The 23,606-nt window shown below is 36.7% G+C and overlaps 1 protein-coding gene across 1 annotated transcript in view; it reads left to right on the top strand.

Annotated features, from left to right (window-relative positions):
• LOC104122698 (protocadherin-9) overlaps window positions 1-23,606 on the top strand; it is a 693,340-nt gene that overhangs the window by 283,954 nt on the left and 385,780 nt on the right. Inside the window, 1 exon segment of the mRNA XM_035890417.1 lies at window positions 17,848-17,913. Coding sequence (XP_035746310.1) covers window positions 17,848-17,913 — 66 coding nt within the window.

Raw genomic sequence — 23,606 nt, 5'->3', positions numbered from 1 at the left:
TTAGATTAAAATAACTATTTTAACGTCCTAAACCAGTTGTTGTTTCATCGATTGTTACCAATTCTGCTCCCCTTCTGCACCCCCTTGCCTTCAATCTCCCCCTACCCAAAAAATCCTGTGGTGATGCAAATTGTGGTATATGAAATGCAAGCCTCTTGTCATTATGGTTATGTAGTATTTTCAGTTACTGTCTATTTATCTGTATGTATCCATGTCCTGGAGTTTTTAAAATAGTAGTGCAAAATGTTCCTTGGCCCTGGAACATGGCTTAAAACATGGCTACCATCTATCTGTCATACAGCACTGATTGAAGATCAATACCTATTTTTACCTTCTAATCACCTTTTTAAAAAGTGTAGCAATAATAACAATATTTAGGTGTATAGTATAGTAACAATAATAATACACCAGTCTTGACATTACCTGCTGCAGTCTCCTGAGTTTTTCAATATCCCGCCTGATGCATTCTCAACAACAGTGAGTAAAGTGGGATAGTAACTTGTAGCTGCAGTGCTCCTAATGTATGCAGCTTGCCTTATTTGCAGTGAGATACACATTCGACCTGACATCAGTCATGAACTTCAGACCTCTTTTAGCAGGGCTGTTATTCAGCCAACCACTTTCCAGGCTGCATGGGGTTATTTCTTAGAACTTCACATTTTCTCTATTGAGTCTCATAAATTTTCTGTTGGTACAATCCTTAAGTTTATCTAGGTTCTTCTGGATCGAGTCTCTTCCATTTGTTGTGTCAAGCACTTGCACATCTTCAAACTTGTTGAGAGTGTATTCTGTGTCCTAGTCCAGTTTGTAAATTAAGCTATTGAACAATATGGGACTCCGTGTCAACCATTGGGATACTCTGCTTGTTACGATCTGTTAGCCAGATGTCCAGACTTGGTTTCATGGCAATGCAACCAACTTCCATAAAACCTAAGAATCCCAGCCCATGCCTCTTCAGCCTTCATACAAAGATGTGGGATGTAATATCTACAGCCTTACTAAAGTCAAGATAGGCTGCATCTATTGCTCTTTGCAGCCAGTCATTTCATCACAGGTATCAGGTTGGTCAAGCATGACTTACTACTGATAAATCCATGGTGCACATTCCTGATCTCTCTCTGGTTCTCATGTGCTTCAAAAAAGGATTCCAGAGAGACATATCCCATGAAATTTCTATAGCCAGGGACTTATCTGAGGTTCATTTCATTATTCTCTGGGTCATTTTTCTTGCCTTTTTAAGGACTAATGTAATGGTAGCCTTTTTATAGCCATCAGGGACCTCATCTAATTGCCATGCAAGTTATAGACAGTGGGCTACAGTCACATCAGCCAGCCCTTACAGCATTCTTAGCAGAATCCTGTCAAGTCATGAATTTGGATACATTCAACTTTTCGATATTGTCTATAAGCTTGTGTAAGTTTTTCTTTGTGGTGTGAATAATACATCATTTAATGCCCATTAATTATTTCATAACTTTACTTTTTTTTTTTGTTTTGATACAACTGATTATATTATTTCCCGATTATTATATTTCCTGAAAGCTCAATTTTTATACTCTCCTATATTTTTTTTTATTATTTTCAGAGTCAGTCAATTGACAAGCAGAGTTGGTTAGTCTGAAGTAGTTTGCAACCCCATTATAATTAATAATTTGCTAGGACACATATGCTACAAATTACATCTTTTGCCTCACAGATATGCAAACATATGGCAGCACATTTAAAAAATACACTTCTAATTCAAAACATTTCTCAGAAAAATCTAAGACATTTTCACATCTGAACTTTGAACCTTTTTAATGATGTTGCCCAAAGTGTAGATTACCAAGCATTGCATTATCATATGTAAAATTTGATTAACACAGTTTCTGCTAAGTTCTATCTTTTCAATGGCTTTGCAAACTTTGTTATAGTTTGAAATGAGGAATTTTGTAAACATTCTTAAACCTGTTTTTGTTTGAGGTTTTTTGCCTCTCACATTTCTATTGAAATACAGACATCTGCATTTATGGTTAGAGGGGAAAAAAGAAAGGACTTCTACTGTCAGGACTTTTAGCATCTCATCTTGGTATGTGCTTGCTTCTCTTTAACTAACAACATAGACAGACTACAGGACTCTTCTGATTGCAAATGGCCCACAATAGAGGTATGGCCAGAAACCAGATGAATAGCATCCATACAAATTTAATTAAATGGTCACAGATGTTAATGTCTTCTAAAATTATCTTAGTCAGTTGTTGAATTTCAATAATCCAGTGTACACAGATCAAACTCAAGGTGCTGATTTTGGATTAGACGTTACTCACTGTGGGTTGCTGTTCTCACTGCTAGCAAAATAGAATTGATTGATTTACAAGGCAGTAAGATTTCATGTGTCTGGCATAGGTACAATAAACAGATTTCCAAGATGTCTGAAGAGACAGAGCATAATATGAGGAGAAACTAAAAACTGAAAAATAGGTTAATTTCACTGGGACAAGAATGGAATTTATATGCTAGGGGCATGATAAAGGTTAGAATCCAAAACTGTTAGAAGAAATTTAATGCATAATACTATCAATAAAAAATCATCCTGAAAATATCCTAGTTTCATCCTTTCTTTGTCCCCCCCCCCCCCACCCTTTTTTTTATTTACAGGAACCTTCGCCAGTCATGGCAAAACTTTCATTCTGGCCAACACTTGGACATTTTCAATGTATTCCAGCATGGCTGGCATCTTTCCTAAAAGTGAAAACTGTGACATTTTTATAACAAGACAAAAATAAAAGAGGAAAAAACTGTCCTATTCACCCACTTCTCTGTGTCTCCACATTTGTAGTTTTAATGCAATTAATCAAAGACTAAATGCATTTCTATTCTCTGAACAGTTTGGGAATAATTTCATATTTTCTCAGTGTAGTAGTGTGAAATGGTGCAGGATGCCAATGGATAATAGTTCTGGGAAAGATATCTTTCATGCTAGGACAGTTCTTATGGGTTTTGTTTTAGATGATGGATTGCAAGTTCTCAGTCATTTGCAAGCCACAGGCTTTATGTATGCTCTCTACATTATCAAATTTCTCCCTTAGTTTGAAAACCAAAGCATTTTAATTGAAAGGAATGCTAGACCTTCCTGCCATATCTATGCGGGAAGGTTGTTAGACTCTGAGAAATAACCTTCCCATTTCAGAAAAAATGAACAAACACCGTACAAATGCTTTTACCTTAGTAACCATTGGGACTGAAAGGTGAGTTGGCACATGTTCAAGTCCAAAATATCAGTGAACCCTGTGCTACAAGGAACTCTTTTAAAATTCACTGACTTGGAAGAGATTGAATATCTGAGGGCTTAGTAATGTCTAACAATGGTGTCAGTCTCCCTAGAACTGCCATAGAGTATACTTTCTCCTTTGAGGCTAGTTTCAGTATACGACAGAGATTACTGGATCTGTTTCAGTGAGAGAAGGGATCAGAGCAAGGGAGTTGGACATTTATACAGCAGAAGCTCCGAGATCACATTGGTGCAGCTCATCAAATGGTGGAGTTTAATTCAGCTCAGATCTCACACAGTAAAACAAACCTCAGTAAGAAATGAATGCTTAGGGCCTTGACACTGTGAAATGTCTTAAGATAGCAGTATGTTGGATTTAAAAATAAAATAGGGACTCTATTTACATCCATACTGCCTTTTTCGGTGGTTGGAAAGTTACTTTTAGAATGGCAATGTATACATAGCTTACACAATGTCTAGGCATAACTGCTGATATACTAGTTTTGTAGGCAATGAATTTAACTTCACAGGCTGCTCCTGATGTTCTGGATCCCCTCTTCTAATCCCTGTTCTGAGGAAGTATTTTTGACAAGTTGTTTTCACAGCTGCTTTTGAAAAAGCTAAAAGGTTATTTTAGTTGAATTAATCTGTGCAGATTTCTAGAAATGTGAAAACATTCTTTAAATGGTTTATTTTTCAGATACATTTATTATTTGAGTATACATTAATGTTTCTAGGTTATATTAAATTTTTGTCATTGTGGCATTTATGAACATAAAAGATTAATAACTATGTGTAGGTAAGGCTGACACTGAATTAAGGAGAATGGCTAACAATGAAATTGAAATACATCTGGAAAGGTATCATTGAACAATCTGAGTTTTTCATTAAAAAGAAAAAAAAAAAAAGACTTAAAAGAAAGGTCTAAATCAGAAGTTTTGACTGCTGTTTTCAGGTGCCAGTTTTATAAGACTTACAGAAATGCACTTACCCTGAAGTTTCAGTTGTAAGATTGGTTTGTTGCATATTACTCTTTCTGGACATAAAGACCACAGTATGTCTCCAAGTCCTCGCACCTATTTGAATGAGAGGTTACTGACAATGTTAGGTAAATATTCAAGGCAAGCAGTTCAACTCTACAGTGTTTCATTTAAGTAAATTTTCTAGAAGTACACTTCCAATAATTGTCCGGGCTGGACCACTGATAGGAAAAATCATTACCTTTTATTCTTGAAGGTTCTTTGCCATGTTTTGTTTGAATCAGGATTAGTATTAAATGGCTTATCCATTTTCTTAATAGAAATATCTTTTCATTTTATTTTTTATGGTTTCTCCCCCATTAATGTGAAATTAAAAGTCATGGTAGACCTGATGAGCAAGCAGTTATGGTTTGTATGAGTACTTTGTTTTGGTTCTCTTTTTTTCTTTAAATGCAATGTGGGTACTTTTTATGGGCTTTACTGTGGTAGATGTCTGATGAACCTTTTCTCTAACAGCTCTCAAGGGAACAGCAACATGACTACTTTGGCAGGTGCTCCCTACCAAATCCTCTGGTTCTGTGGCTACTTGTTCTTTTAAATAACTTGTTTTCCTAAGTTTTAAAACATCAAAATCCTGCTCAGTATGCCCCTTGTGGAACAATAGCCTAGCTTGCAATACCATAAATCAACAGATCATTGTTCCAGATAGTGAAAAAGTACTGGTGTTAGCTGGCTGTATAATAAAGATAGTTCTAATGGGAATTCATGTTCATCTCATGCTCTTCCAGTTCAGAAGAAGCATACAGAATGAGATACAGCTCCTGTCATATAATATTCTAGATTTTTCTTTGATCTCTCAGCATCAGTTTTGACCATACTACTGCCAAAAAGGCAAGTCATGCTCTTTTCCCTGCCTCCAGCTGTCTGTTCCTGCCACCTCTCTTGTGTCAGCACTAGTGATTGTTCAGCTGTTCTGGGAAAAATAATAATTTGGGGAGGCAGGTCTAGTTTTTAGTCAGTTCAAGGAACTGACATAACTGGCGAGCTACGTGATTTAAGTATTGACATAGCAAAGGATGTGCCCAGCAAAAGAGAAGAAAGCGAGGGCTGTCTTTCTGGTGGCAGCACAGTCTGAGATCACATAAACCTCGATGAAAGTTTACAGAGTGAAAAAATTTTCTTAAAAAAGCTTTGGCTGGGATTTGTGAATGTTTGCTAAACTTTGGAGTTCAGTGAATGGCAACTGCTTAAATCTGTTGGTATCTGCCCTTGCACCTTGCTCTGTTATTTGCATTTTTTATTTTAGTGATATCTGAAGATTTCTATTAGAACAAGTGAATTAGGTAGTCAGGTTTGGTTTTCTTTATATTTACCAATGTATGCTGATGCAATCCTTAATTCATTTCTATGTAGGAGTTTTCAAGAAAAAAAACCTAAGTAAGGTTTTGCTTTCAGTTCTGAAAATGCTGAAGCTCAATTTTTCTGATGATGTCCAACAGAAGGAAAAATGGAAATTCTTTCTACTACTCTTGACGCCTCCTGGTGGTACAGTTTGTTTTCAGAGGAGTCTGGTTGTCATGGGAGACACAGTGGGAAATGTGGTGTTTTGAGCTAAAGACATTCTGTAGCATCTTTCTGTTGAACTCTGTAATGGTGAGAACATTACTGCACGGACAGAATACTAAATTAATACATTGTTGCTATTTATATCAGCTGGACTTCTTAAAATTGTGGTTTGGTTGGGTTTTTTTCTGGTACTAGGTGCTTAAAGACTAATAATGAAGAGTCCAAAATATGTGAAGTTTGAGCCATTAAGTAGTAGCCATTATTAAAGACAGAATTCGAAACAGACAAATCAAAAACACACTCTTAAGCCTCACACTTGCCTGCATAGGCCAGTTCAGCTTTAGCTTTTTGCTTTCTACTCATGTGATCATTTTTATCAGTTGTTGAACAAATTATTCTGAATAAGTTTGAAATATTGAGAAAAATTGCGGGTTTCTAAGTAGCTATCAGTCTGATTTTCAAATAATCAGAAGCTGGGAGAAAGCTTGAGGGATGCTTGCTTATTTCTTGTTTTCCTAGGGCCAGCGTGAAATGTTTGTTGTCAGTTTTGGTTTGCAGTCTGTTTTCTGAAATAAAGAACTGCCTGCTCCTTTTTTCTCTAGAAGAATGACCAACGCTGCATAATGTATGCACACAAGTAACTGCACATTCATTTTAGACCTCTGAAGGAATAAATCCACTGTAGATCCAGATTACTGAGTGTTCTTGAGCTTGTACTGAGGTCATTTCACAACAGTTGTCAAGATGGTTGGAGACAGGATACTGAGCCAGGCAGGTCCTTGGCCTGAACCAGTATGCCTGTACCTCTGAAGGTCATTGGATCCAACTACCCACTACCTGTCGTGTGGCACATTCAAATATCTATGGCTGTTTGGGTTTTTGGGTTTGGGCTGGGATTTTTTTCCCCTTCTAGTTGGGGTTACTGTCTGTCAGGCAGAAATGTGATGAGATGGGGTTGTCTTAATCATGGCACCCAGTTATGTTGTACAAGCCTGGACCTGGAAGCTAGGCAGTTCTAATTTCTGCAATTCTGAAAAAGTCTTACTATCTCTGTTGTAATTAGGTTCATTGTACTTACTGCAGATTATGTAATTTAATGCTGAAGTAGTAAATAAGTGATGTTGGCTTGAAAACTGCACTAGAAAATTTTAAAGTTGAGAGGGTCTTCCTCCTTAGTACCTGATCTTCATAGAGGATTTTAAAGTCTCAGGCAGCTTAATGTGGATCTTTAGCTCAAATTTTTAAGTCTTTTGGTTTCAACTATTGAGGTTTTCCTCCAATCCCTAATCAAATGGAGGCCAGGAATTTGACTTCTTCCTCTTACTTATCCAAACACAAATAAGTAATGTATGTATACAAAAGAGAGAGAACATAGTGTGATCTGCTTTATATAATACATCAAATAAAAGCTATGTGCAGAAAAAAGGTGTGTGGTACACTTGGTGATTAGAATTTGTTTGGGGAATAAAAACAATTAGTTGAATGATCCATATAATTAATTTGAAGAATTTTGTGCAATACTACTGCAGCAAATGCTTTTTAGTAAAACATACTAGACAAAATTTATGCAACCAAAAAAGTTAATCTATACATTTCTCTTCCCTGCCTTTAGCTTCTAACATGATTTTCACAGTTTCTTTCAGACTTCATAAAATTATTTTCTTTTGGCACTAAACTGATCATTTGTATTTTAAGTTGAGAGTTTTTTTGGATTATTTTATGTTCCTAAATTCAGTATTTAGAAGTTTCTGGGTAATTGAACATAGGAGCTATATCATAGCACTAACTGCAGTCTACCTTTGTAAAATCTGACATAAGTAATTATCATGGTAAACACGATTCTCAATTCATTGGTGTGCTGATATTTTCTTAATATATTGAATAATAATATTGAATGTTATGAAAATAATTCGTTATTTTGGATTTCAGAGTTGATGATAAAAGCTTCAAATATGTTGCTGTGTTGTCAACTGCTATATTACATCAGAGGATTCTGTATCACATCAGAGAACATTGGATTTGCAATGGGATGCTAAATGTTAATGTAATAGGAAACTTGCACAACTGATATTTTTTTAAAGTTGTTAATAGACTAATTGAGTGAATGATTTTTATATTTTGCTAGTAGAATAATTAAGAGGCTCATATTAGCTGCTTAAACTGAAACTGAGTCACTGACCAGTATCATCCTGGTCAGTCCTAGTTCCATATGATTGTCTTAGGCAAAGGGAGGGAAAGGAAGAGTCATATCTTGTCTCTCTGTTTTTTCGGGGCAGCTGCCATAGAAATGAAAGCTATAATAGATCTCTAATTTTCATAGGCTGAGCAATCTTTAGAAGGTGGGGGACCTGAGGGATTTTTTCCTCTTCTCTATGTGGAGTACCTCACTACAGGAGGGATGACTTCACGATGACCCTGAATTCAAGGAGTAAAATTGTTGTTTCTTTTAACATAGTATTACTAATTGTTAAACACCAGCCACTTAAAATGTAAAAATGTTAAACTAACTCAAAAGAGGGCAAGCAGCGGTAAAATTTCTACTCAGCCCCAGAAGTAGAAAAAGATAACTGATGCATCTATGTAAGGTGAAGAAGGCTTTATCTGAGGGTCAAGGGAAGGATTCTGTTCTGGATGGCTCACACATTTTTTCCATGTGTGAGTTCTGTTACTCAAGATTATGGTTTCAGTAAAATGATTATGAAGGTATTAATAAGTGGAAACACAGAAAATATTTAATACAGTCATGTAACATGAGATTTCCTTCAGAGGAGTGCAAGGTCTTGTACCTGTCTTGGGGCAACCCCTGGTATCAGTACAGACTGGGGAATGAATGGATTGAGAGCAGCCCTGCCAAGAAAGACTTGAGGGTACTGAGGGATGAGAAACTGGACATGAGCCAACAATGTGAACTTGCAGCCCAGAAGCCAACCATATCCTGGGCTGCGTCAAAAGAAGCGTGGCCAGCAGGTCAAGGGAGGTGATTCTGCCCCTCTACTCTGCTCTGGTGAGACCTCACCTGGAGTACTGCCTCCAGCTCTGGAGCCCTCAGCACAAGAAGGACATGGAACTGTTGGAGCAGGTCCAGAGGAGGGCTACAAAAATGATCTGAGGGCTGGAGCACCTCTCTTATGAGGACAGGCTGAGAGAGTAGGGCTTGTTCAGCCTGGAGAAGAGAAGGCTGTGGGGAGACCTGATTGCTGCCTTTCAGTACTTAAAGGGGGCCTATAGGAAAGTAGGGGAAAATCTTTTTAGCAAGGCCTGCTGTGACAGGACATGGGGTAATAGTTTTAAACTAAAACAGGGTAGGTTTAGACTGGATATAAGGAAGAAATTCTTTACAATGAGGGTGGTGAAACACTGGAATGGGTTGTCCAGAGAGGTAGTGGAGGCCCCATCCCTGGAAACTTTCAAGACCAGGTTGGACGGGGCTCTGAGCAACCTGATCTAGTTCGCGGTGTCCCTGCTCCCTGCAGGGAGGTTGGACTAGATGACCTCTAGGGGTCCCTTCCAACCCAAACCATTCTATGATTCTGTTGTTCTAAGTTCTGTACAAAATGGAAAGTGATTCAAATCAGCCAACTGTCTGATGGTTCAGAAAATGTCTTTGAACAATGATGATAAGATGCCTCTTGCTGAACTTTTCGACCACAAAAAGATAGACAATGAAGTTCAAACACCTGCACTGGGTCCCATCCACAGTTAAAGGAGTGGCAGTTGCAGAGGGCAGATCAGCATAATACAAGCTGGAAAAGAGTTACAGACAGTGTTTCTTCCTTTGCCAATAATGTAGCATTGTAGTGTTGGGAGTTGGGCACCCTCAAATTATGGTAAGATATGCAGCAAAAATACATGAATTTCCTTTGGGGTTTGGTTTTGGTGGGGCTTTTGGGGGTGGTGGTGGTGTTTGGTTTGGTTTTTTTAATGGTTTCAGGAAGGTGACTAGCTTAGGACACCAACCAAATTCTGGTGGACTTCAGAGATTTTGGATCAGACCTAAGATATCTGCCTGACATGTCTTTTAATCTACTCTGTTTTCATTCCAGCAGGCCCTCTTGAAATATAGTCAAAGTGAGGTTTTGTGCCATTCAAAGATTCCGCCTTTGAAAATGAAAAGCATTCACTGCACTGCTAGACATCTTTTAAAGAAGAAATTTATTTGATGCTGTGGTACCTACCATCCTATCCAGCCAGCAGTAAATACAGACTATTGAACATGTGCTTTCCTGGCTAGCAGTCAGACTTAAGCAGAGATTCTTTTATGCATACACTCCCTTTTGAGATAATGGAATAGTGACAATATGTTTTCTAAAGAAAACCTGTGTATGAGAAAATTGCTTAGGCATGCATAATCTTTTTTCAAGAAGCTGTCAAGGATTCGTATTGATGCTTGATGGTATGTTATTAACATGTTTACAAAACTAATTTAAAGGCAGTAGAGCAGGGCTGTTTATACTATTTGTGGTAATATTACCATTACTAATTACATTATATTGTAATACTTACTGATACAAATCAAATGCTGGCAATGTCAGGATTAGTGTGGGATGGTATAACAAGCCAAGATTTTAGACCTTTGAGTTCAGTTTGGCATTATCTTGTTGAAAAATGTTTTTTATCTTGTTTTTTAACATGAGTGGAACGTGTTTGCTATCCAAATTACTGCAAGGACAGCATTTATTTATTGATTACTCTTTTCACACTAAGCTTGACTTTTGTAGAATTAGAGAAAAAAATAAAGAGATTGAAGACTATTTTTTTTTTTTTTAAAGTGGTCATGTTTCTGAACAGGCACAATAGGGAAGGTCTTTTTTACTTAATATGGTGATAATGGATGAGAACGGGATCAGTATATATCAGTTAAGAAATCTTAGAGTATGAATGAGCCTTTGATTGATTAGGCATGCAGCTGTGTTAATTGCATTACTAAGTATGTAATGAGTTAAAACTCAGTGCAACTCCTTCCTCTCCTTGTAAAATTAACATCTGTGTAAGAACTGGGGTAAAATTTGTGATATTCAGACAGAAGAGAAAATAAGATTAGACTTACTAGAAACGTGGTATATGAATAATTGAATAGGAATGTCTGTAACAATGTACGTTCTTTATGTAAATCTTGACAAAATATTTTTTTCAGTTTGTGAAAGGGAAAAGTTACTAACAGTGGGCTCAGTCAATCTTATTCTAGGCATTGTAATCAGGGTAACTTCTGAAGTTTCTTTCAAGCATTGCGTTGTTTCTTTGATATCCTGATGGTCTTCATTAGGATTATTTATCACTATTCTTTGTAGTGAGAAAAATAAACTGTTGACAATAAACTCCTTATGATTTTCTTCTGACTATTGTCAGAAGTTTACACTTACTTTCTTTGAATGGCAGCCATAATTAGCTGTACCCCTCCTCCTCAACCAGAAGACTTCTGCTCCCTTCATAATTTGTTCACTTCATAAGAGAGAATTGCTCTGCTACCTGTGCAAATCATTACCAGAAAGTCTCAGTGCATATGTTTATTCCCAGCATGGATCTGAGTTTATAGAATTCACAGGATTGGAGTCAAAGGAGAAAACTCAGAACTCAGAAAAAATTAGTACATTGAATCATAGTGCCAATTTCAAAGCTGAATCACATCTACCTTTGGGTTTTAGTAAAATGTAGCTTTGAATGGCTAAGAGTCTTCCCACCAGACTGAAGTCCTCTTCTGAGCTGTAAAGGATTGTCCTTTGCAACATAATATGCTGCCTCTGAGAAAAAGAGAAAGTGAGAGATTTTATTGCTTTTAAAGACAGATTCTATTTCACTTCTTCCTTTTTTTCTTTAGCATACTGTCACTTAGCATTTAGAAATACCTGGAGATTACGAAAGTGTGTTCTTTTTTTTTTTTTTTTTTTTCTCATTGCCTATAGTTTGCTAACTTCATGCTGCCGCTACTGAAACACTCTGTCCCCTTGATGTGCTGTGCTTTCGTATAACCAACCCTTCTGTAGTTTCACCTGAAGAGAGTTTCAGGGTCATGAGAGGTGGCATATATTCCTTGATCATCCACTTCTGTCACAGTGTATGCGCAGAATAGGTGCAGTGCAATGAACAGCAGTGTAAAGAGCCAGTCACTGTTGGTCAAGTAGTGGTTTGAATCTTTGACCTTTTTGACCTTAGAGTTACCAGTAAGTAGTCTGCTTATGGTTTTTCATAGATAAATCACATCTACTTTGAGCTAAATTGAAACCACTAATTTATTTCATGTAGGAGTAATCCACACAAGCCTAAATAGTGGTCATCTGTTTCTCAAGAACCACACATTATTCTTTGTCTAATATCACCATGTCTTTCCTTTGCCCCTGGGACAAGGATGGAAGAAGCAAAAAAACACGATAATTTGATATTTGCAGGATGATAATATAAACTTTTATGGCTGAAACCGGTTATAAACTGTTGTCATTAGCAGTCAGTCCAGATCCATTTCAGCCACAAAGAATTGTACTGTACTAAAAATATGAAGTTTTTAGTTATTAGTTAGATTATGTCGCTCTTATGTGTGGATTGCATCTAGATGCCTGCATTCAAAAAAAAGCAAAATCTTTTGTTGAAATTATATATTCAGGACCTTACATGTGATAAAGTTTTATACCTGTCAAATGGTCTCACATCAGGAGATCAGTGTTAATTAGACATTACACAGAAGATGAATAGATGAGAGCAATGAATTGACTGTAGAATATGAAACGTGAAGTTACTGTTATGTTTGTGCTATCTTTGCAGTGTTAGTTCCTCTTTGTGTCTCATTTTAACACTCATTGGAAAAGTACCGGAGATTTATTTAACAAAGGAGTCTGGGACAAAGGCAGGAAATACAGGTCCATGAGGCAATGCTGACTAAGAGACATGACCCTAAGTACAATTTTGATAGCATAGGGCATTATATTGCAAGTATGGGGGTTGCATGGGGGAATGTGCATGCTTTGAGAATTGAAATTGAATTACGAAGTCCTTTTTTGCTTTCTTCTGATGGGGAAGAATTCCTCTGAGATCTCCAGGACATTTCTTTTACTAGATTTTCTGTGTTCTGTATTCACTGCTAATACCAGTAGAGGTAGATTCTAGAGTAGGTTTTAAAGAAGAAACCAAAACAGCAGCAGAGAAAAATGTACATGGTTTCTTTATCTAATAAAATGTTCATTTGTCTTTCTAAAAACATGCTTAATTGCTTACATAGGAAAATAATTGCATGTCTTGTGAACCTTTCAGTTCTAACACTGACATGGTATTCTTAGTTTCATTCTTTCTAATAAATTAAAATTTGCCTTTTGAGGTTTTACTTTGTCCTTTAGAAAGTGACTGTGCCTATGTGGTTTTTTTTTATCATTATTTTTGAAAACGAGCAACATTGCTTATCTCTGTAGCTGATGTAGATGCTGCTTTTACTTTCTGGTGGTTTTTCCCTCTTCCATGATGAGCAACCATCACCAGTATGTATTACTTATTTTAATATTTTTCTCTATGTTTTCACGTCCTGTAAATTACAGCATGCAAAAATAAAGGCAAGCTGTAGGCAAAAGAATGTCAAAATGCCAGCTGGCAAAGAGGAGGACCCAGTGAGTTGGCAAGGACTTATCTGGTGCTGCTTCTTCAATTGAATGTTTATTGTAGAGGTTTTTTTTGTGTGTGTGTATTATCGTGTCAAAGTGTAAATCAGCTTATCGTCCTTCTTTCTCCTCCTTTCCGTCATCTGCTGGATCTTTTATTTCTTCACTGTAATTAAAAGATCAGTAGTTCATTATGCTTGAATTCTTCATAAATGGAGGCAATGTTCACAATCTTCACAGATGTTACAGCATCTTCACAGGAAGATATAATCCTAGATAAGAATCCATGCAGAACTGTATCTTTTCTTGACTGTGCTGTGCAGTACAGCCTCTCACAGTCTCTCTAAATGAGCAGTTAAATGCTATGCTCTCCTGTCAGTTCTCTCATATATACACTACTGTGCTGTTGAAGTGTAAAAATGAATAAGGAAATTATCCTTCCTAAGGCCTATTAATGATCGGCCATAAACAAGTCTTATAGTTTTTCTTAGGACACTGTTAGTATTACCTGATTTGACAGGTTACGGTGTATTTTATTTTTATTTCTGTGCAAGAGCCTCCTATAATATTTCAGTGGGAGAGAATTGAAATTATGGTGGGATAATGATGCTACTGTATTACAGCAAAAAAGACGGTACATTTTTCTGAATGCAGAAATGTCTTGTTAGGTCTTTTGTCTTTTTTTTTTTTTTTTTAACCTGTGTAAAAATTGTCATTTTCCTGAAACGAGTGACCAACAGTCTGGAAATCAAAGCCATTTATTGAGGCATACAAATAAGGATTTATTTTTTTTTCCTTTTAGGCACTGAAATGTCAGACATATGTTGCAGGTTGTATGATGCTAGATGGGGGAAAAGGGCATTGAACCTCAGTCCCTTAACTCTTTATTTGCTGGGAGTGAGAGACGAAGCTGTTTGGAGGCCCTTATGTTTTGGTCCATTTCTTTCAGAGAGCTTTGCCTGATTAAAAAGTTTATGCACACCCATTTCAGTTTTGTAATTCGGACAGCTTAAATTCCACAGAAACTGTGCAAAAACATTGGGACAAACTGTTTGAAGAAGCAAAAATTAAGTATTTGGTGTCCAGGTAATGAAGATTCCTCACAATCAGGATTTTACTTGTGAAATTGAGCTAAACTTTTGAGGACAGCAGAGTACAGCAGGCTTTCTTCCTTGGACAAGGTTATGATTTCTGGTGTCTGTATTTTTTAATAGATGAACCTAGCAGAAAAGGAGAGGTAAAAAAACTAAGAAGTTTGATTAATGGAAGAAGCTTAGAAAGAACTAAGTTTGAGGACTGATCTCAGAGCTCTTAGGCTGGAAAAAACATCCCATTAATTTTAGTGGGAGTTTTGACTGCACAAGGACTTTCAAGATCAAGTACTTTTTTGTTCATTAAAGGATAGATAGTAATTAGAAATCAAGCACAGAAAAGATTTTATATAGTATTGCTTTTGTCAGCTGAAAAAATCCATATTATTGTAGGAGTTTTAGGCTAATCTTCTCTCTCCCTTTCTTGCATAAAATGATGACACAGTAGGTTGTTTTCATTACTTTTAGAGGTCTGTGGTTCTATCTGTTCATTTTATTGGGAAAAAGCAATTGTCAAGTTTTTTCCGTGTTATCTTCCTTGCTGTTGGATTGCAATCTCATCTATGATGCTCACTCTGTCATTTCCCTCCTCCATCCAAACTGTTTAGCTCAAGATATTCCCACAACATTTTTGTTTGTAAATGTTGGATGATAAATGAAATAAAAAGCCAGTGTGCATTTTGGTTGAAGGGTTTTGCTGATGTCAGCTCACAAAATAGAGGAACAGTTGGAAAGAAAAAGTGAAAACTATACTAAGTTTTACAGACAAAAATTTTGCATGTTTTATGATACCTTGAATTATGTTGACTTTTGAACACCTTTTAGGGAAGAAGCTGTATGTACTTAAGACCTCTTCAATCTAGCCCTGAATTTGAAATGTATGGCAGTTGTGAACCATTTCAGGAATCATGAATTTAGGTCATCAACTGATGGGAAGATTTTCTGTACTGACTTCAGGGACAAGGGGCTCATCTCCTGTTAAAAATTCAAACCCTTCATTGTAATATTTAAAAATACATTTCATGTTACTGTTTCCATACAGCTACTTCCCCGCCCCCACACCTTCTTTCCCCCAGCCTCTAGCTGTAATTTATTTGGGTGAAGAGTATGGTCCAATTTTAATTCCAGTTTGAATTGCCACTGGTTGGAAGACTGAGAGCAGGAGCCACTTTCTTTACAGCTTTCTTCCATGTGGTGGTGGGCATAGGGAAGCTGTAGAAGGATGGGGAGCCAGAGAAGCTGGCGCAAAGCTCTTACAAAGCTGTTGCTTCCCTGGTTCTCTTTGCTGCCCCTGCAATGTATAATCATCTTAATGGTTCCCAAAAGCAAGGGAAAGTGAGGCAGACATATTTCACTTTGAATGTAGTAGTAGTCTGCTTTTTGAGAAGGTAGCTATGTAGAAAAAAGTCATCCTATTTTATGATGCCACGCATTTTTCTTTTAAATCTACAACTGTTATATGAATGAGATTTTATTCCTGCTCATTCCTGTTTTATTTTGAGGTCTCCCTAAGCTTTCAACTAGCAAAGGGGATGGGGAAAGCATTCATTATTTGTTGTTATTGAAATTACTCTTGTGATTCCTTTCCAATTATTTTCAGGAAAAGATACTTATTATTTCTGCAAAGGTGGCTTATTTCTGTAAAGGTGACTTTCTAACAAGTAAGAAGGCATTTGCTAATATGGCACACAGTCCGCCTTCAGAAACTCATCACTTTATCAAAGTGGATAAAACTGTGCAATATACATTCTAAAAAGAGAGCTTGATCCACAGGGACTCCCTCTCTGCTTTTTTACCAGTTTAATTCTGTTGCCTTTGGGTGAATTGCACTTCATTTGTACTCATGTAAATGAGGAAAACAATCATATGTAAAATATCAGAGGAGATACATGCAGATTTTAAAATAAGGCATTCTCAGTGGTTTTTACCTTTCCATTATGCTATACTTATTAATCTCCATGGATTTTTTAAGTGCCTTTTGATTCAGAGTGTAAGACCAAATAGCATTTCTGCTTGTGTAAAGCATTTTGGGTTTGGTTTTCTTTCAAATGAAATTTTTGATGATAAAGAAGGGACTTCCTGAAGTTAGTTGGAAATGTGACTTCAGATATCAGAGGAGAATATTTTTGGCAGATAAAAATACTTAAGATTACTTTCTGCTTTCAAAGGGATTTCTCGAAAAAGCTTTCAGAACTGTGATATAATTCTCCAAGAACACAACTTGTGTGAGATATCTGAGGTACCTGTTGGGAGTACTTTGGAAGAAGCGTGTGTTTTCCATTGCGACTAAAAGTACTATTTGAAGTAAAGTTTTTTGAGGGTTTTGCTCACTCTGTGGTGGTAAAAGAATGGATAAATGATTCTGTACAGAATACTAATGTCCTCTTGGAATATGGTGCACAGAATGTTTGTTTGCGATTTGGGCATATTACTCTATGGAGAATGGATTTGAAATTTTCTGACTTTCCAGAAACGTTCCAGAAAATTTCCTTTTAATGCAATGTTCTCTCTCTGGGTAGCTTTCTTTTCTCAAATAAAACAGAACAGTACAAAGGGCCTGGTGCTGGGTTGATACCTGGGTTTCTGACTGTCTTTCCAAAGGCATGTGTTGTTCCAGTTTAGACTGTTCAGAATTATTGTGGTACTGTTCTGCTGTTGGATTAGATTTCCAATTCAGTTTCTGTAGGAATATGCGGTTTTGAAGGTTCTGCAAACTTGGTAACCTACTGAACTTGCCCTCCACGGTTCTCTTACAGTCACATACACAGGGAGCCCTTATGACCCGAGTCCTCGGAGACATGATATTTTGGGGTGTTTGAGTATTATACTCAGGAGGGAACCTGAAGTACATAGCGCTATTTATATTCAGCAGTTAGTAACAGAGCATGAACATCCATTAATGCTCCCACATTAAACACAGCTTTAATTGCACTTTTAAAGATCTGCTGGTTTTGCTTTTTAGAGTCTCAGGGTTGATTAATAATAACTTAATAAAAAGCTTAATAGTGCATTAAATTAAAAAAAAAGTTTCTTCTTATTATGAGACTGCGATTTCAGTTGGTAGTTGACTAAACAGAACAATAAAAAAACATCTGAAAATCTGTTGCCTGGCTGCAGCAAAATGTTATGCAATCAGCCTTCAGAAACCAAACTGATGTTTGATATAGCATTTTAAATGTTACCATGCATATGTTTGGTAACACTAGGCTATGGCCTCTGAAATTTGTGAACCTTCATAAAAAGTTATTTACATATCTTCAATAGAAATTTGCTCACATTTTGCTTTCTATATTAGCAATATTGGGCCACTGGGGAGGTGGGTTGTCTGAAGAACTGTAGTAAGAATGACACATCTTTTTTATTTAAATATTATTGCTTTTTAGGCACTGAATTTTGGAGATATGCCGAAGTACTTGTGGGAGATTTGGGTACCTGACAAACCATGGGTGGTAAGATATCAGATACACTGAAATAAATAAAATAAACATTTAATCTTATGATAGGTATTTTGGGCCCTGCTGTCACTATAGTCAATGGGCAAAGCTCCTGCAGGGCTCATAAGAAGTGCATTACTGCAAATTTATGCAAGTGTGTTTCCATTCTTTCCAATATTGTCACACCAGTGTGAAGTTGAAGTAATGCCTGTAGTGAACTAGAACTGTGCAGTAGCATCTGACAGGGAGAAGAGAGAATTGCTCAGCTGAAAGTTATAATAAGACCTTTTCTCATCTTTACTCAAACAAGGAAGCAGTTAGCTATCGCCCATCAGAGCAATTCATGGTTCACAGCTGGGCCTACTGAATAGTACCTTTCTCCAGGCATCCTCTTGTTAACCTTGTTTAATGCTTGCTCTGGACTCCAACCCAGTAAGCCTAGGAAAATAACAATCTCGTTTTGAACACCATGTGGACTTCTCAGAAAATGGGTCTGGCAGATGCTGTCTGTCCTCCATTTTCAGAGGCAGTAATCAGAGAAGAACCAGGGTTCAGTGCTTTGATTTCTAAAGCTCTGCAGTAAGGAGGAGCCGTGGTCTATTTAGATGCATAGCTGCTTCTCTGTGCTGAACACCAGTCTAGTCCGTTGGTTTTCATGCTGGTTTTTTTGTGTGAAATAAAGGACTGCAGTATCTGTCCACCATCTGTGCTTTTTAAATAAAGTCTCTCCGAAATTAATAACAGAAAAATCCATGTAGAAGTTCAGAACAACCAATTGTTTTAAAGGTTAAAAGTAATAAATGCAATTTAAATTTAGTTGCATCTTATGATACTTCTGACTACATTTGTTCAACTCTTCAAACTACCAGGTTACAGTAGAAGTTGCTTCCTTTATTATATAGGCCTCTTTCCCCAAAACTAAGCACTCTGTGGCACTTGCTTCAAGCTACATCACAAGAAGAAAATTTCCTGGAAACTGGAGCTTCTAGTATCAGACATTAAATTTAAAACTATATTTTCTAACCACCTGCTAGGTATTTTACTTTTTAGCCTTAATAGCAGGCTGGTTTAGCCTCAATATAATAATTTCAGAGATAAGAGCATTGCTTTCATTTTTTAGTATAAAATATTCTGAATAAACTTTGTTCAATCTCTATTAGTGTACTATAAAATTGATACAGATGCATAAATCTAGATCTCTATCTTATCTGTCTCTTCTTTAATGATGGAGAATGCTGTGGTTATATGTTAATTCAGTAACACATGAATTTTGAAGGAAATTTTGAATGAAAAAAACCCATAATACACAGTTAAAACAAAGTAATTTAAAATTAATACAGTAATAAGTGGGATCCACAGCTGAACTAGATATCATTGTGGGTCCCTTCTGAACTATTCTATTCTATTCTATTCTATTCTATTCTATTCTATTCCATTCCATTCCATTCTATTCCACTCCATTCCTTTCCACTCCAGATACTGGAAATTTAGGTGCCTATAGCTATATATAAATTCTTTTTAAGGCAATGGAGAATGGTTAGACCATGCTGAGGTGGATTCAGGCAGTGGAGTACCATATGAGACTAAACATGCACTTAAACCTCGGTTTGGGAACTCTATTTTTGTATCGGTATTAGGGTGTAAAGTTTTAGCAGAAGCTGTCACTTCTAATATTTTAATTCATTGGATATTAATTACAAAATAAAGAGTCCTGATGTACTGTTTTATTTAAAGCTCTAAGAACAATATGTATGTAATGTTTCATGGTTGAGTCCACTTTTTTGAGGGGAAGTATATTATTCTATACATTACATTGTAAAAGCTGGTTTTACAAGGGTTACAGGTGTTAGGGGAATCTTTTCCATGGAAGCTGGATGCTAATTACTAGAAAGTAAGTTCTAAAGTAACTAAACAGGAACAAAGTTCTAAGCTTTTAAGCTTGTTTCTGAAGATTTTGTGGAACTCTCTCAGCTTTCACAGAATCACAGAATCGCAAGGGTTGGAAGGGACCTTGGGAGATCATCTAGTCCAACCCCCCTGCTAAAGCAGGTTCTCCTAGAGCATGTTACACAGGACTTTCCCCAAGAAATGTTGCTTTTTGTCAGACAAATATTTTCAGCTAGGTTCAGTACTTCAGGAGAGTTAGACAAATCGGTAAACTATTTTCCATACCTGTTCTAGGTTTTAAAAAATGTGAAAATTTATTCTCTTTTCTGTAGCACTGATATTGGGCATGGAAAACTTCAGGCTTTTTTTTTTTTTTTTTAGCCAACAACAGCAGCCTGGCTAATCAGTTTAATTAAAGCTTCTTTTCCACCCACGTGAATCTTAGGCTTTGAAAAAATCCTCCAACCCTTTGCTTATAGAATACATTTTAAATATTTAAATTTATTTTTATCATTTTAGTATTGATAGATCTTCATAGTCTAAGCAATAACTAAGTAATGTTGATGGTCTGTAGAGTGAATGAGGACTGCTCATTTTGCAATGCATTATTGAGTATGAATAAAGTTGTATTGTATTCTTGCTTTTTAAAAAACAGTTGGATTACCTGTGAGTACTTTGCTCATCTAAATAGCAATTACACAGTCTCTTTCTAAAGGATTCTTAGCAATCCAAATCTCCATTAACATTGTATGTAATAGAATCTAAAAAACCGTCTTAAAACAAGTTTCAGACTTAATGGATTTTCTGTTTCTTGAAGTTAAATTTTAGCTATTGCCATTAATGTTGGTGGTAGCTGGATGTAAAAATTAGATGCAGAAGTTCTTAGGTAAGTGTCTCGTGTACCTGATTAAGTAGCAGTTCAGACAGCACAATTTTGTGGGGAAACTGAGCTGGGGCGGGATAGATGCAGGGGTGGAAACACAACACTTTGTGATGAATAATCTAAAATGTATTTAGCATGTGGGAGGGATGGTAGCACATGGATAGAAATTAGTCTTTCGAGAAACCTATTCTACGACATGCACACGCATGCACACACACATAGGCACCAGTCAAGGGCTGCATTTCCTCCAGCCCAGTTCAGACCAGCATGCAGGGATACAGAACACTCCCTCCAACTGTACAACATGACAGCGGCCTGGCTGTCAGCTGGGCTCCTGTGTGCATGGTTCAGGCTCAGCCTTGCTGGATGTCCATGGATGTGTCCACTCATGAGGAGTTACTGTCTTAACTGTTTGTTGCTTTATAAATCATGTTGTTGGCATTAGCCACTATAAGCCAAGCTAGTGAGCCATGTGGCCTCACTAGTCACATAGCCTCAGGCCAGTCTTCTTGATATCATCCATATGTAAGGCCAAATAGCAGTTGTTGCTGAGGTTTCTACCACTCTGGTCTCCCAACCCAAATGTGTTAGAGAAGTGTGAAGTCAACAACAATTATATGATGGAGTTCAGCTAGTGCAGCTTTGTTTTCCATCTCATACCAGGTTAATTTTGTTATTTGCAGATGGGCAGATGTAGTCATGGTCCCATTTATGTGAGCAATGCTTTTAGGTGGACTCTATCTTGTGATGTGTGGTTGAAATGATCCCTTCTAAGAATAGAATGGTACTTTGGCATTGATAACATTCATATCTGTTCCTTTGAGGTGGAAACACCCCCTCCCACCCAACATATGAACGCACAAATCTGGGTATTTGCATTTATAAGCGGGAGAAAAGCTGCATGGACTAATCAAAAGTAGGACACAGGTTTGTGAAAGATGTATTACAAGCATGGAGCTCATCACTGAGCTTGTCCTAAAGTAACAGAATCTTTCTTCAAGACAGAAAAGAGGCATAGAGCTGTAGGAAATGGGCTAGAGTTAAAAGAAAGAATCTGAGAATATTAAATTATTTCATTTGAGTAAGTTCCATATAAACGACTTGGTTTCTAAACAGTAGATCATGCAGGAATATTTTTTTTCCTGTTTTTTTTTTTTAAAAAAAAAAACCAACCCTCAGCTATTAAGCTGGATGATAATAATTGCTTGAGTCAGGATTCTGAGAAGGGGAATGCTCTGTAGATTTGATGTTTTGGAGTCTTCATATACAGATATTGTTATTAACCCTGGCAGAAGTTTTCACTATTTGTATTTTGTTCTGATCGTAACTCTCTATGCCTATTAGCTGTTAAAAAGAAGTCTCTTAACTTGGATTTAATTCAGGGATGTTGGACAAACGCCGATCTTCTTTGCAATTAGATTTTATTATGAGTTTGTTTTCAAAAGTAAGCTGCTTTTTAGTTTAGAATCATCATTAAAATTACTTGTGAAACAGTTCTTTCAAATGAATTAAAATAGATGCTGGTCAATGAGCTACTACTCTTCTGTCTCAAATGTGGTTGTAGTGAAACTGAGCAATTTCAGGTTTATATAAAAATAAATGTTTACATATATAGAGAGAGACTTCATTTTTCTCCCTAATTAGTAGCATGAAATGTACGATTCTGATTTTTGATTCACCCCCTTGGTGCCTGCACCTCCCCTTAGGGATCCCAGCTGTTTTCCTCTCCTGCTGTAATTGAAATCAAACTTGTTCCAGCCTGTAATTGATAGTGAATCTAACTGTCTAATGTTTTCTATGAGACAGATGCACAGCAGAAGCACATGAAGTGGCATATGGAAAACCAAGTGCCCTACTGGGGTGCAGATAGATCCATACTTGTTTTGTTATACAATATTCCAATACTTTCATCAACTAGTTTGCCTACATTTTAGTAAGTTAAGAGTGTAGTACGTGTAGAAAATTTGCAGTACATGTGATGTATTAATTGAAAAGGTTAGGCCAAGTCTCTCTGTCCTCATTGAGAACTGTACCTCCAGGCGACTTTTACATGTTATCCCCTTTGCCTGCTCTTTTTTCTTGCGATGTTAAGGAAAAGTATTCTACTGTCTGTCTGAGTGTTGTTATGACAGGTCTAATGGCTCATATGGGAATGTAAATCTAGATATTCTCTCTCACCCTTGTTTTGGCATCAAGATCATAATCTTGTATAAAGAGTGCATCTTTTTGTCTCTGGGTGAAGACATTTGCTAGGAATCTGCCATTGGAAGCAGGATGCTGCTGTCTGTCAGTACTTAATAGATTCCATTTTTTCTTTCTCTTTTAAACTAAAAATGCTTCCATTCTCAGTAAAAAAACCCAAGACATCTCTTTATCCTATATCTCTGTCTCTCTCTGTATATAGTATATAAAAGAGCATCAGTTGTGAGTTTTTGTATTTAATATTTTAAATTTTAAAATTTTTAATAATTTAAACTATGTGGGGGTTTGGTAGTTTTTCTCTCTCTGTTGGGGATCTGCTCTAGTTCTAGAGTCGATCCTTCTACATTAGAAGGGTTATGTAGTTTCAATAGCATTCTTCTACCTTTAGCTTCTCCTCATGATACAATATACAATAATTAAATATAAAACTGAAGAGAAGTTGTAGATTAATAATAACTTCGTTGGCTGCTGGATTTCCTGAGATATTTTTGAGACATATTTTCTTAGCAGAAATAATGTAATAGTCCCCCGTGTGGATTTCCTGATATCTGGTTTTGAAAGGATCCTCACATGTTCCTTCCAGTGCTACTGATAACAAGGTGTTATCAGTACATTTGAGTCGGGCAGACTAAGGCTTTGAGCGATTGCATCTGTAACTAAGCCTGAAGAGCTAGCTGAAGTCAAAAATCGCACTTAGTCTGTACCTGTGTATGGTTGCCCTGTGTAAAGTTCAGCA

This window comes from Egretta garzetta, unplaced genomic scaffold (genome assembly GCF_000687185.1).
Source record: "Egretta garzetta isolate BGI_Z169 unplaced genomic scaffold, ASM68718v1 scaffold282, whole genome shotgun sequence".
Lineage (NCBI taxonomy): Eukaryota > Metazoa > Chordata > Aves > Pelecaniformes > Ardeidae > Egretta > Egretta garzetta.
Note: the sequence above shows the minus strand (reverse complement) of the source record. Positions and strands in the feature narration are given on the sequence as shown.